Source organism: Zonotrichia albicollis, chromosome 4, assembly GCF_047830755.1.
Source record: "Zonotrichia albicollis isolate bZonAlb1 chromosome 4, bZonAlb1.hap1, whole genome shotgun sequence".
Lineage (NCBI taxonomy): Eukaryota > Metazoa > Chordata > Aves > Passeriformes > Passerellidae > Zonotrichia > Zonotrichia albicollis.
The window spans coordinates 38,513,473-38,527,796 of NC_133822.1; the positions used below are offsets into that span (position 1 = coordinate 38,513,473).

Genomic DNA, 14,324 nt, shown 5'->3' on the forward strand with positions numbered 1-14,324 from the left:
GACAGTTTTGCCTAGCAAGCTGCACCATACACACGACTTCAAAAGGTGATTTAACATCAACAGTCTTAATACAAGTCATAGTAAGGGCTCTTCTCCAAGGAAGCTCTTACAAGTATTTAATGACTCATTAAATAATTTCAAAGCTTCCCATTCACGATGGGGAAACAAGATTTACATACTTTTAGCATTAGATAATTTTAATTCAACAACAAAGTACTTGTACACGTATTTTATTTAGACTTAGGGTCTAAATTTGACTTTGCTGTGTAATGCAGGCCGATACCAGTTGCTCTAAGAGTGCCTTTATTACTGTCATGGTGACAGGGAAATGGTGTAGTTCTAGCTTTTACTCTGCATTCTGAAAGGCAACAATTCAAAATAAGGCCCAGCTTTCTTGTTTAGCATAATCATTCAAAATCTTGGAAGTTGGAGGATTTTCCCAGGGGGTGAGAAGCTCCGTGCTACAATAGCAGGCACATCCAACTCCAGCAAGATGCAGCAGTCAGTACATTTATGATATTCCAATGGCACCTGCCTGATTTGTCATTTTGGCTCTGAAGGAGCCAAGAAAAGAGGAAGAAGCAGTGTAACATAAGTGCCAAGCTACGTTCAGTATCAGCTCACACACTGTAAGGCAGCCTATCCACAGAACTGCAAAAAAAAACCACATCACCTCCAGCTGTACTTTGTGAGCTAAGTAGTACTGGATAGGGTGTAGTGATTACCAGCTGTGGGTTATTGAACAGGTGAAATGCAGAAGGCAGCACCATCTCCCTCCACTAAGACTTGAGAAAAAAATTTAAAAATAAATACCTTAACATTTCCTTTAACTTGTGTGCTGAGGAGCATGTATTTCTTCACATCAAGGTCCAAAACACCTGGCATGGCTCCTTGAGCTGCAGAAATACATGGTTCAACCACAATTCAGTATTATACTAATTCAGAAAAAAATAACTGAAATAAAAAACTACAACTGTAGCAAATGTAGGGAAAAGCTGGCAAGTTTTTCAAACTCTAGAGTAAAAGACAAGCCATTTTTATTTTATTGTAAAGCTGAAGTACACCATTAGTAGTCAAATATATTTGAAAATCTTTATTAACATCAGCTTTTCTCTAGTTAAGAGGTAGCAACTACTGTTTAATTCCACAGGACAATCAGAAGAGCCGAGTTCTTTGGTGTGGTTCAAAGCCAACAGAAGCAAAAATTTGTCAAGTATGCGTAAGTTAAGTTGGGATGACCATCCCAAGGCAGAAACAGCTCTAGTATGCATAAGGTTCCTTTTATCTCTGTGGGAAACACTGATATCATGACTAGGATGCCCCATCAGACTCCAGTCTCGTCTCAGCCATTCAGGAGTTCAGCTGTTCTACAGTAACAGCTTATTACAGGCAAATGATCAGTGGGCTCCAAGTGCAAGGACAGGTTCTTGGCACTTCTCTGGAAACAGTGAAAACCTAATTTTAAGTGGAAGGGTAACATTTCTCTAGTTTCTAAAGTGTGATACAGGGTATTTTTTTAAAAAACTTTTTTGGGGTGGGAGGGGGGAAGCCAGGAGAGTCTTTGAGGTATTTGCTACTATGAAATGAAGCTTACATATGCAGTAGTAAACAGACACTAAGCACTCTGTTTCTCATTTATTTCAGGCAATGACAGTGGTAGAATTTAAACCCTCATGTGAGATGAGGGCACAACCAATAATGACATTATATAGTTTGTTTTCTACATAGTCAAATATATAAAAGTTTCATGAAACTCATCACTGGGTCAGCCAGGAGTCAGTCCATGAGTTGTCTATTCAGTTAGACCAAGCTTCTTCTTCAGAGATTCTGGCATTTCAGGTGGAGGTGGGCGAGGAAGTCTGAAATAAACCTTGACAGAATCGTAGATGAACCACTGTAGTGCAGTCAGGGTACCAATCATAATGATACGAGCAAACAGACCTTTCCATACACCTGGAGAGCAAACCATAAAGTGTGAGCAGCATAAAATGGCATGAAAAAAATGCCTCCTCCCCTAAACACCAGAAACACTTGATCCAAAATACATGAAAGAAAGAATGTACCTCTGAATCCAAGCCTCATAAGAACCTGTGAAGCTGAGCTGCCCTTTTCTTTGTTCAACACAGACACCACAGAGTCAGCAGGATGGGAAACAATTGCACAGAACACACCAGCTGAAAGAATAATTTGACATTAGTTCTGTGGTGTTTTAGCTGTACCACTACTGTGTACACTAAGTACAACCACCTGAAACTTCTGAACAGAAGAAAACAGCCAAAAAAACCTTCTGAATCTTTGGATATTGAAAATTCCCCCCTTTCATCAAAAGATTCCCAAGACTGAGAAAGATGCAAATTTTCACTTAAATCAGCTGCAATTTTTAAATCTGGCCATCAATACTGGTAACATATAGGAGCAGTTAAGAGAAGTCTCCTATTACAAACCCACTTTCCCCTAACAGGCCGATTTTATAGTTACTTCTCCTGCACATTTCAAAGCTGCAGGGAAGTTCTCCCATGTTAGTGACATCTGCTAATGTCACTTTTCAGTTAATACTCTGAAAAGCAACAGGTCTCTAGATTTGCAGTAATCCATTAATGTAGTGTAGAACTTAAACATTCCTTACCAATATAGCCTGCAACAAATGTGACTACCAGCTGTTCTCCTTTTGTACATTCACTTCGTGGCTTGGGAACAACATACTTGTAGAGAGCTTCAACAGTACGTTCAAAGCAGGCAAACTTCATCATTGTGTATGGAATCTGTCTCATCCATAGTGGAGCAACACCTTTATAGAAACTTAACCAGAGAAGAGACAATCTCAGTTTTATTTTCTTCGCTATTGAAAGTGTATTTCTAACCTGAAATGAATTAGCTTATTTATTGCTGCTATACAACTTCTATATACTGACCCTGTAATGCTGTCAATACCTACAGAAATTAGTTGTTTAAATTCCAAAGTACAACCTTCAAACAGCAGCACAAATTGAAATTTTCCTGATCCCCAGGCTGCACAGCAGTTTCTTTAGTTCCTTCTTAGATTACAATACACTGCAACAATGTAGTACTGATACTACCAGTGCAGTAAGGGTAATGTCTGCATGCCAGCCAAGTCCTGATAGTGAAACATGACCTGTACATCTACAGCCACTTCTATCAGAACAGAAAGCTAACATGCAGTTATATTGCTCTCACATGCCAATGACTCAAGCATCTTTGACTGTACAACCAGAAAGTTGCTGAGTATCTCTGACTGGAACTGCTAGAAACTGAAGTTAACCAGCAGAACTCAGCACAAAGATACTCACAAAGATGGATCTAAGGAGCATGTGGAATTAATAGGCAGTTCAGCACAGATCACCTGAAGTATGTTAAGTATGTTAAGTTCTTATCTTGAAATATAAAGAGCAAGAAGTATGACAAGCTAAGGCCAGAACTAGTTACAACACCAGCTCTTCATTAAGAAAACATACTGAAAATCAAGAATTGCAATTAAAATGAAGGGATGCTTACGCCCAGATGCCTTCCTCTGCAAACATTTTGGGTAAAGCCTGCCGTAGAGTGTTTGCATATCCAGGCTGTGTCTGAATGCGAACTTTAGCAGCTTCCATTGGAGCCAGAGCAATGTCAGCAAAAAACTCCGCACTGGCAGATGCAGCTAAATATAGCGAAGTACGCCACAAATAGGCATTTTCCTGAAAGGAATTGAAACACACGTTTTTGTTAATGAGTCATGCTTCTGTGATTACTCCTTATACTATGATGCTGCAGACATACAGCTTTACAAAACACATTTAAGGCTTACCTCTCCCAGCATGTTGCCATACAAGATTTTGAAAACTTCATAAAAACCAAATTTACAAAGCCCTTGCATGGAATAGCCAATAAAAGTTGGAGCCCATCCCTTAGCCAAGCCACGAACACCATCTTCCTTGATTGTCACTGAAAATCCATTGAAGATGCTCTTGTATTTTTGTGGATCAACCTATAAAGAACAGACAGTTAAATGTTTGATATAGCTATTTTCCTTCTCACACCCCCATCCAAAATTTTAAGTTTTTGTATTCCTCAGATAGCTGGTTTCCTATAATTCCCTGGACAGATGACGTACACACCACAAAGTTACACTAATGGTTACTTGCTACTCTCAAACCCTGACTTATTTTAACAGCCAGTATGTTCTTCCTCAATACTCAGAAACCACCAAACTGAATTTTGTTTCACTTTAATTCTCCAAATTAACAATGCAACTGTAATGAAAAGACTTACTGAAATCACTGTTCTAACACTGTCAGTGGTGCAGCTACTGGTGCAACTATGTATAGATCAAATTTTTAAAAATTTAATGAGTCCTGTCAGCAATCTCATCTACTTTACACACTCTACCTATGTACACTCAAGCACTGCCAGAAACCTAGAGATCACATGATTACTAATCAGAGAAGGTTGTTTCTCCTCTGTGATCTCTCCACACAGTCAGACTAAGATAGATGGAGCAAACCAGATCAAAAAGTACTCAAAAACTTCCACACTTGTACTTTGACTTGGCAATAAAGGCCATAGAGGCTACACCAATTATCTTCTGCCCATAAAATTTTGAGAGATTTTATTAACTTATCAGAAATTTAACACAGACTGACTTGAATAATTTTGTTTCAGGTGAAACAAAGGAAGTAATTTAGCAGGAACTTTTCCATGGGTAATTATGTCATATCCCACTGTTACTTTTCATATTTGACATCATCCTACAGCTCCTCTAAGGATAAAAAGGAAAATATCAAACTGGATGCCCATCAAAGCTTTTAGAAAGAGCTACGAAACATGCATGCCAACCTGCACTGACTGGTATACTGTCATGCAGTCTAGGAACAACATACTTGAGATCTAGTTCATCTAAATATGTCAATTTTAGAAAGAGACATAATTTTAGAAAATTTTATATTTAATCAGGCACTGTAAAATGGGACTATGTTCAAGTCAGAACCAAGCTTAGTTATTAGGTGTCCTGGTTTCAGTTAAACCATGGCAAAGGTGACCTCTTCTTAAAAAGACATGAGAGGGCAGTCAACAGGTTTCTTCCTGGAGAACTTAGGAAGGATTAGTAACATGCTCTGTACTGGATCTGTAAAGAGATAAATGCTGACAGGTTTTACAAGATCACACCTGCAATCCACATGGAACCCCCCTCCTGAACCTCCCTCTAAGTGCTGGAGAGGGAAGGGGAAGTACCACCACCCTGACCGTACAATAAACCAGAACTGGTAGCCCACACTGAGCATGTCTGATGTGTTACAGATTTCCTAGTTTGAGACCAGAATTTCAGATGCTCTCAAGAATGTGAAAAAGTCTCTCTGGTAAACATTAAATAAAGGCCATTCCAAAGAACATGGTTTTGAAGAACAGCACATGCATACTTCTAGCATGACAAGGAGGTCTGACTAATCCAGAGTTCCCTCCTCATTTCAGGAGTTCTATAATAACAAAATGGTCATTTTTATAATCAGCCTATGCAACAGGGAAATCATGAACTACTATATTTCCAGAAATTTACAGGAGTGCTTTAATTTGCTTCATTCTTGCAGATTTGCCTGAATAAAATCCATTAGTATGTTTTCGTCCATGGCTATTCACAAAATTATTTTAATGTGTCACAAGTGCAATGCAATAATGCTCCCTTTAGATTAATCAAAAACCACTTCAAGGAAAGCAGTTGCAAGCATCAATGGCCTTCATGATATCAAATCAAGTTCTAGCCACTGCTCAAAGTGGCATCATTAGAAAATATCCAATCCATAAGCCGTGCATTGATATCCTTGGTGTTAATGGATCAAATGACACATGCATGTCACTCCAGGCTAAAAAACACAGATCCAAAAGATACTATTTCCTTACTCCAAAAGCACTGGAATATTGCTGGACAGCTAACCAGCCAGCAGAGTAACACTGTGGTGGATGTCTTTTAGCAAATATAGTCACCTAAACGTGCTGTAAACGCTGTCAAAAATAATGCATCCAGATTATCCATAATACATTTACTCCTCTTCACAGTGGTATTTTGCTAGTCTTACAGCAGTAATTTGATAAATTCAAGTTTGCTTGCTTCTTCTCATCCACAAAAGATTGCATCCCTACTACCAACTCTTAATACGCTGTCTACATAGAAAACAGAAGTTGAAGGAATGTTTGAGTTAATACAAACCTGCATACGGCATTTCACTAAATCCAGAGGTACGACACCAGTGTGTGTCAGGCCACAACTTAGGACCCCACCAACGCCACAGAGAGCATAAAACTTGAGCGAGCCATATTCACAACTGTATTCTGCAGCAAAAAATAAAGACACACCATGCTTTTATATCAACTCCATGCACTGTTGGACAGCCATGTCCAGGGTATGGTTTATGCCTCCATCTCATTAGTAATTAAATATACCACACTGAACATGCTCTGTCATCACATACCAACATGCAGAACAAACCTGCATTCTGCATTTAACCAGGTCTAGAGGAACCAGGGCCGTATGTGTTGTTCCACAGCTAATAATCCCACCAAGGCCACAAAGGATAAAGAATCTGTTTGAGCCATAGGCACAGCTGTATTCTAGTTAATTGGAAAAAATTACACATATATGATCAATCATAAATGGTAACAATAAACAGAAAAGAAACAAAACTAAGTGCTACTTTCTCAAAAGAATTAAACTGAAATAATCTCCCATGCTGTATCATTTGAATATAGTATTATAATGAAAAATGATTATTTTGCTTTAAATTAAAACATTTTGGACTGAAAAGATTTGATTCTAAGCCTTCCAAGTTGAATTTGCTCCTTTAAATAAGCAACGGAAGAAACACTGAAGTTCTAGCTCAGAGCACACTAAAACCACAGAAATTAATCCCAGAAGTTACTAGCAGAAACTATGACTCAAAGTTGCAATGCCCAACAATTTCTTATATCCAGGAAATAACAATAGTATTCCTCTAGTACTCAAAAGACCAAGCTTCTTTAGTTAAATATTCTGTGACAGTTTAACTTCTGTAGAGTTTAAGTAGAGACTTTTTTTTCAAGTAGTCTCTTTTAAGTAGAGACTATAAAAAGCTACAATGTTGGTGTTGGACATATGCAGATGTATTTCCACATATTTCTCAGATTATTTACAAAGATTTTTTTATAAACTCTTTCAAATACAGAATCTCACATGTATAGAGCTTGTTTAATGAAACAGCAGATTGCCATTTATACACAAGGTTCATTAAAGAATCTTTCGGGTCACATTTATTCAAGAGATACTTCATATGCACTGTCCTATAGAGTGTACATATTGTGTATAAAGTCATCCAATCTTAGAATAATTATTAATTTTCACATATTGCTATACAACAAAGTTACTGGAGCTGGAAAGAAAGAATCCATTTCCTTCTTCCATTTTTGAAGAAGCTACAGAGGCTATGCGTGAGTGCAAACAAGAACCACTCAAATTTACAATGAACAGTAAAAAATAAGCATACATTAGCAGCACAGCTCTGCTACTATGCTCAACATTTTAAAAATATACGTAAAAGCAAATCCAACATACTGAGTAAGAGTACAGAAAAATAATACACTATGTAAAAAATATTCTTCAACGTAGTAAAACAATCTTTTGCTAAATTTATTTTTGTCACTTCAATATAATGAAATAGACATTAAAGTGTTACAACTTACCAAGAAATACTAATGACAACTAAAAGACAGCAAAAGCCTATCTTATGTAGAGCTTCTTTGCCATTTTTCTGGTTGTGAATTCCTTTATGAACACCAACAGAAGCTGACAATGATGTTCAACAGCACCAGCAGAGCAGATAACACTAGCAGGCTTATCCAGCTCCTAACTTTGCTAACATAACTTTTAAAGGAACTCCTTCCACAAATGTTCCAGATTTTACATTACATTTTGTATTTATATTTTTCACCTTAATTTTAAAAATTGCCCAAACAACAAAAAGTAACTTTTTCTTTATTTAAAAGAATAAATATTAAATCACAGATGCCATAGTGAATCTAAGTTAAAAGCTAAAAATCAGTTATCAGACTTACTTATTTTTAATTGAGACACTGCTAAAGACTGTAAATATGCTGGTCTGGGACTTACATATAGCTCCAAAATAGCTTGGCTAGCAGAAACAGTCTGTTCTTTCTAGAATGGCTGGTTAAACACACACAGATCAGGCAGGTGTAACCAGAGAACAGACTCTAGGTCTGTTTGGGCCAGCTCTGTCTAGCTGTGTCTTTGGCCAACAACACCACAGCCCTGCAGCAGCTACCATGCTGCCACATCTCAGAACTGCTTGTTCACATTGCCTTTACCACAGTAATTTGAAGTCATACTCCTCAAATGACAGGGACAGACCTTTATAGCAGCCAGAGAAAAGAAGAGTTTTATGTATGTGGATTACAATGCTATTCAGACTGATCTGTCAGCCTGGTGTTCAAGTACAGTGATTAGGAAAGCCAGTATCCATTAGGCTTGAGCTCTTTAGAGGTGCCTAAGTTTGGAGTGGTACAGTACTACTAGGAAAATAAAGCCACAGATGATCTTGGACTTTTTATTTCAGAAGTAAAGTCAAATTTTCTAAACAATTTCTAAAAAACCAGCTGAACATGCTGCACAGAGGAAAAGAAAGTCATTCTAACATATCCAGGTAATCATTTAAGACAAATATCTCTAAGGTACACAAATTATACATGTAGCATAAATATGTATCTCCTCTGTTGAGACAGCTACATCGTAACTATTTAATCTCTCTGCTTCCAATCTGACACGGTAACAAGGACAAATTCCATGAGCTGGTCATAAAATACTTGGTCTCTGAGCACCGATGTGGCTGATGCCCTGAGCTGATCTCAGAAGGTCGTGTGGCTTGTACTGACTTTGTGTGACCTTGTGCAAGTTCTGATATCTCCTGCAACGTGTTATGTTCTCAACACAAAAGCCAGAGAACCAGCTGGGTACGTGAAATAATGAACTCAGCAGAAAAAATTATGAAGATTGAAAAACTTTGGCCACCTTTGACCTCAACTGCCAACAAACAGGATGAAGATTAAGCATAATGCTTTAAAGAAACCTACTGAATATATTTAGCATACCAAAGGGCGATTTAGGGCTTCAGTTAGCTAGCAGCAGGATTACTACACTGAGAGCCACAAATAATTTCCTGAAAACTTCTTTCATGTATTATATGAATGTTCATGCAACTCCACAGAAATACTTCAACAATCACAGTACTTCAGAAGAGGTAGCTTGCTGAAAGTAATTACCTTTTTTTTTTTAAGTAAAACCAGAAAGACGCTTTTAAGTTACTGACAGCTTAAAAGAATTAGAATTTTAATATCCACCTCTACTTCAGATGGACCTCAACAGGTTGGAGAGGCGTGCAGAGAGGAACTGAATTAAGCACAACAAAGGCAAATACAGGATCCTGTACCTGGGGAGGCACAGCCCCATGGACCAGCACAGGCTGGAAATGGCTCTGCAGAGAAGGAGCTGGGGGTTCTGCTGGGCAGCCAAGCTGTCCATGAGCCAGCAGCGCGTGTGCCTGTGGCCAAGAAGGCCACTCCACCAGGGTGTCCTGTAATGCACTGGGAAGAGCACTGCCAGCAGCTCGAGGGCCATCCTGTCCCTTTACTCAGCCCTAGTGAGGCTACACTTGGAGTGCTGTGCCCAGTCCTGCGCCCCTCGGTACAAGACAGACATGGAGCTCCTGGAGCAGGTCGAGGAGAGGGTGACAAAGATGATGAAGAGACTGGAACACCTCCTTTATGAAGAGAGGCTGAAGGAGCTGGGTCTGTTCAGCCTCAAGAAAGGATGACTGAAAGTGGACCTCACCATTGTCTATAACTACTTTTGGGAGGGTGTTAAGAGGATGGATCCAGGCTCTTCTCAGTGGTGACAGGACAAGAAGCAATGGGCAGACACTAACACACAGGAAGTTTTATCTGAAAATAACTGAACTTCTTTACTGTAGTGACCACACACTGAAACAGGCTGCCCGAAGAGGCTGTGGAGTCTCCCTCCCTGGAGATATTCAAGAATCTGGACACAGCCCTCTGCAATCTGCTCCAAGATGACCATGCTTCAGCAGGGAAGCTGGATCTGTAAGGATGATGACGATGACTCATTGTGGTCCTTTCCACCCTTACCCACTCTGTGGTACTGCAAGTATCAAGGTCTGACCTTCAGAAGTCGACAAATTAACTGGGAAACATACAGGAAGCACTTGCACTTAACTCTTAAGTGCATGCCTGTATCTTAAATAGCAAGCTATCTGGCATACATCCCACAGCTAGTAAAAAGGAAAAAAAAAAAGAACTAAAAAAATAACAACAGCGAACAACCCTAATGTATCTAGATGTTCACGTACCCCACTATGAATAAACTAGTGAAAAAAATAAGAGAAAAATGATGGGAGAGACGGTCTTTCGAATCCACAGATTTCAGTCACTGCTCTTCTCCACCGATGAAAGAAGTACAGGCCTACAACCTCGGTTCCCGAGGCTGCAGGCCATGCGGAGTCAGAAAAAGCGCTCGCTGCTCTCCAGGACAAAATCTACAGGAGTTTCTGTGATTACTCTGCACTAGAACCTTCCGACGTCCTTTCCCGGCAAACCGGATCCCTCCTGCTCCTCAGCACACAGCGCCGGGAGAGCGGAAGCGCTGCCAGCGCCTCCCCCGCCCGTGCCCTTCCTCGTCCTCCAAGCGGGCGCGTAGGCCCAGCACCGGCCCCTCCCGGCCCGGCCGAGCCCCGCTGGGCGCCGACATCCCCTGCACCGCCCTGCCGGGCACGGGCCCGCGTTGGCGGGGTCAGCGCAAGCACCGCCAGCCCCGCACGCCCGCGGGCCTCGCCTCCGCCGCGGCCCCTCCGTCCGCTCTCACCTTCGTCGGCAGACGCGGCCGCCAGGCTCCGCCGCGTGGCGGAGGCCTCCGCGGGCTCCGCCGGGCGCTTTCTCACGCCGTCCTGCACCAGCTGGAAGTGCGGCGCGTAGAACGGGTTGTGCCGCGCGAGCGGCGCGATGGACGAGAACATGGCGACCTAAGGCGGGCGAGAAGAGCAGAGCGACGTGGGACCAGAAAACCCCGCCACGGCGGGGCCGCCGAGCCCCGGCCCCGCAGCCGTGAAGCGGCCCTGCAGCCCCGAGGCTGAGCCCGGTTCCCGGCGGCGGACGACCCGCGCCGCCCCGACTCACCTCGCAAGATGGAGCCGCTGCGGCAGAGGCTGAACGCGGGCCCCGCGCCGTCACCTTGTCCTTCACCGCGCCGGGGGCGGGGCCGCCGCGCAACGATCCGCGCCGCGATTGGCGGAGGCGCCACGCCAACCGCCGCGCACGCGCCGTCACCGCCCTCCCGCCCCGCGCCTGCGCCCGGCCGGGGCCGCGATCGCTCCGCGCCCGGGCCGAGCCCGGCCCTCAGCGCCCCGGGAGTGGCTCCGCCGGCGCTGGCTCGCTGCGGCCTGCTGCCGGGGCTGGGTGAGCCCGCCCTACAGCGATAAACCCTTCGCCTCCGCTTCTGCTCCTCTTTATCGCCGCCCGGCTTGGGGCGCTTGCCAGCCGCGCCACGTGCCTCCCGCAGCCTTGCCCCGGGCAATGTCAAACCAGAGACGCGCCCGAACGCGAGTTCCCCGTGCTGGCCTTGACCCGTGCACTGCAGCACTCACACCGAATCATGAAAGCACCAGGGTTGGAAGAGATGTTTAACATGACGTCCAAGCCCTAGCATAGCACCCATTTATTAAGATTAGTTTAAAGAAGTCCTCGGTATCACCCCAGGTTCCACGTCTGGTAATCACATCCAGGAATACTTTGTAAAAAGCTCACCCCTCTCACCGGACTCCAGCTGAGAACTGTGCCAGCCCAAGCACGGTCAGATCTAGCACCAAGCGCTGCCCGCAGGCTCCCTGGCCGAGCTCCACCTTCGGAGGGTCAGCTTGCAGGGCACCATGGCATAGCCTATGCTACAAGGGCAGCAGCTGCTCACAGAATTGTTTCTTACTGGTTTGTTAAAAGCAGAATGTTCTGTAACACAGGACCCGTGCTTGGCCTTCCCTATTTTTAACTATGCCTTTACCAGCACAGGGTGATTTCACTCATTTTTACATAGTACAAGACTAGCACAGACCAGTTCAGCTCTCCAGTTACTGAAGAGGCAATAACTCCACTTTTTCATTGTTTTGATAATATACTTTTGATTATAGTGCTCTGCAACAGCATACACACACAAGCCAGGAAAGCAAGAGATGTGCAGAATATCCCAGCTCTTACTTCTGGACAAATGACTGCACCCCAACTTTGGTCAGATAAGGGGCTCCTATCAGTCTTCCCAAGGAAGGCCCTTAAACCCTGGCTCTACTTGCTCTATTTCACAGTGAAGTTGTGAATCCAGAGCTGGCCTACAAGGACAAAAGTGCCCAATAGCACTGTCAAAGATATCAAGGTTGGTTAAGTGCCTCTTGAATAAACTACACTCCAGCTGGCTCAAGTAGGAAAAGGACAAATGAAACTTGCATTCTCCAAATACTTTAATTTAGCAACCAGCTGACAGCCCAAAGTGCTGTTGAATTCATTGCCAGTGGCAGCAGTGAAAACAAACCAGAATTGTTCATTTTGCCATTACTTGTTCTGCTCTACTCCCTCACCTCTAAACAATTATTGGTAACAATGTTTTATTTGAAAGGCAAACACTGACACTTTTTTCAATTAGATAGTAACCTCTAAACATGATTGAGATTTGGGCTCTTACCTTGAAACTGCATATAAATTATTACAATTCTTGCACTTTTCCAATTTTTAACATATAGAAAACTTCCTTCCAATTACAAAGGATGAGTAGATGACTATTTATAGACATCTAATGGCAATTTGTGTGCACAACTATACAGACGCTTATGAGTTGGTCTGCAGAACTTTTCCAGAACAAACTGTGAGTTTGGTTTTTAAGTGACAATTAACTTCTTTCAGCTGTACTACTAACTACTAAACAGCACAGCCCCATGAAAATACAGGAATAATGTATATTCTTGCTGAACACATAAAATTTCACAAAGAAAATACCTACCACTTTTCCTAGATGTGAAGGAATAAAATAGGAATAGCCTGTAATTCAAACTACCTAGATAAATTTAATTAATTTCTGAGAGCCATTGCAGGTAGTAATAGGTGAACACTTGAAAGGTGTTACCTTCTAGTGTCAACCTCTATCCAATTCAGAGTAAAAAGAGCTATTGTAAATTAAATCCATCATTTTAATCAATAGCTCTACATGGTTTATGAAGTTAGGAAAAGTTCAGTTTGCAACTCTGGAGTGTTCTTAATTTCATCTATCCTTGTGTTTTAACACCCACCACATACCCTCTCCATTTCCGACCCCAATTTCACCTCACAATGCATACAATCAGGGACATGCAGGCTAGTTCCTGTCTTACAGTAACTTTTCACAGTTATAACATTTTGGTGAAGCCTGCAAGTAAAATCAAAGCTCTTAGCAGCTTGTTTCCTAGGTGACCTTGTTTTCAGAAATACACGAGATACTGAAACAACCATCCATCCACACATTTGACAGGTTAGCAGAGCAGCATCTGCTTGCATTGTAAACTTGTACTTTATATACACTTTCCTTGTTGCAACATCAGAACAACAAGACCTTGGTTCTAGAATCAGTCATGGATCAGGTTTTACAGCCCAAGGGAAATCTTAGCCTGCAGCATTTCCTTCACCAGGATCCAAGCTTCCAATGTTGAACAACAGCAGTTCTCAACACAAAAAGTAGTGAAACCTCTGTTCTTCTTAATTGCTGCCATGGATATCCTTGTCTAATAATATTTCCTGAATTTTTTTTTCATTCTCCACACACATTATATAGTTCATCTCTTAAGCATCACATTTTTTTCCTAAAGAACAAATAAATAAGACAGTGCAGTTATTATGTTTTAACCACAGGCTACCAATGCTAACAAAGAACTTCAAAGTGTGGTGGAATGGTGGAACAGAAACTTGTGGGATTTTTTTTTTTTTTTTTTTTTTAGTATCAGCAAATACACAGTACTTACAGGTTTCTGTGACATCTTAGGACTGCTTTACCAGTTCAATCAGCTTGGAGACCCTGTGCTGTCTGAAATATGCACGTACATATCCATTGTAGTAATTTGCTGTTGCAAAGCAGCCCAGTAAATTCCCCCAGGAAAAAGGAAAAGCAAGTCAAAGGACAATTTTAGACAAAGATAGGTAGACTCACCAAACACACAATAAAAGCCACATTAACAGACAACAAAGGGTATGCTGAAACACCTACCTTT

General features: G+C 41.9%; 1 protein-coding gene and 1 non-coding gene across 3 annotated transcripts; both read right to left on the minus strand.

Moving 5' to 3' along the window:
• Positions 1-1,620: 1,620 nt before the first annotated feature.
• SLC25A3 (solute carrier family 25 member 3) lies at positions 1,621-11,063 on the minus strand. Of its 2 annotated transcripts, none has more exons than XM_074539578.1 (7): positions 10,913-11,063; positions 6,200-6,321; positions 3,806-3,985; positions 3,514-3,695; positions 2,627-2,799; positions 2,064-2,174; positions 1,621-1,953 (listed from the first exon to the last, which is right to left on the minus strand). In XM_074539578.1, the coding sequence occupies exons 1-7, from the start codon at positions 11,061-11,063 to the stop codon at positions 1,793-1,795; spliced, it is 1,080 nt and encodes a 359-aa protein (XP_074395679.1). In that variant the 3' UTR covers positions 1,621-1,792. The 2 variants fall into 2 exon arrangements, with proteins under 2 accessions (XP_074395679.1, XP_074395680.1); XM_074539579.1 differs by lacking the exon at positions 6,200-6,321 and adding an exon at positions 6,479-6,600.
• On the minus strand, positions 3,093-3,332 carry LOC113460400 (small nucleolar RNA SNORA53). Its single transcript, XR_003382246.1, has one exon. It is a non-coding gene; the product is annotated as a small nucleolar RNA SNORA53 (small nucleolar RNA).
• Positions 11,064-14,324: the final 3,261 nt, after the last annotated feature.

What these genes read in the sequence shown, in the direction of transcription:
- SLC25A3 (XM_074539578.1), bottom strand. Translation starts at nt 11,063, where the DNA reads ATGTTCTCGTCCATCGCGCCGCTCGCGCGGCACAACCCGTTCTACGCG. An exon ending in GGCCGCGTCTGCCGACGAAG is followed by an intron (nt 6,322 to 10,912) that starts GTGAGAGCGGAC and finishes TTTTTGCTGCAG; the next exon opens with AATACAGTTGTGAATATGGC. An exon ending in ATGGCAACATGCTGGGAGAG is followed by an intron (nt 3,696 to 3,805) that starts GTAAGCCTTAAA and finishes AATTCCTTTCAG; the next exon opens with GAAAATGCCTATTTGTGGCG.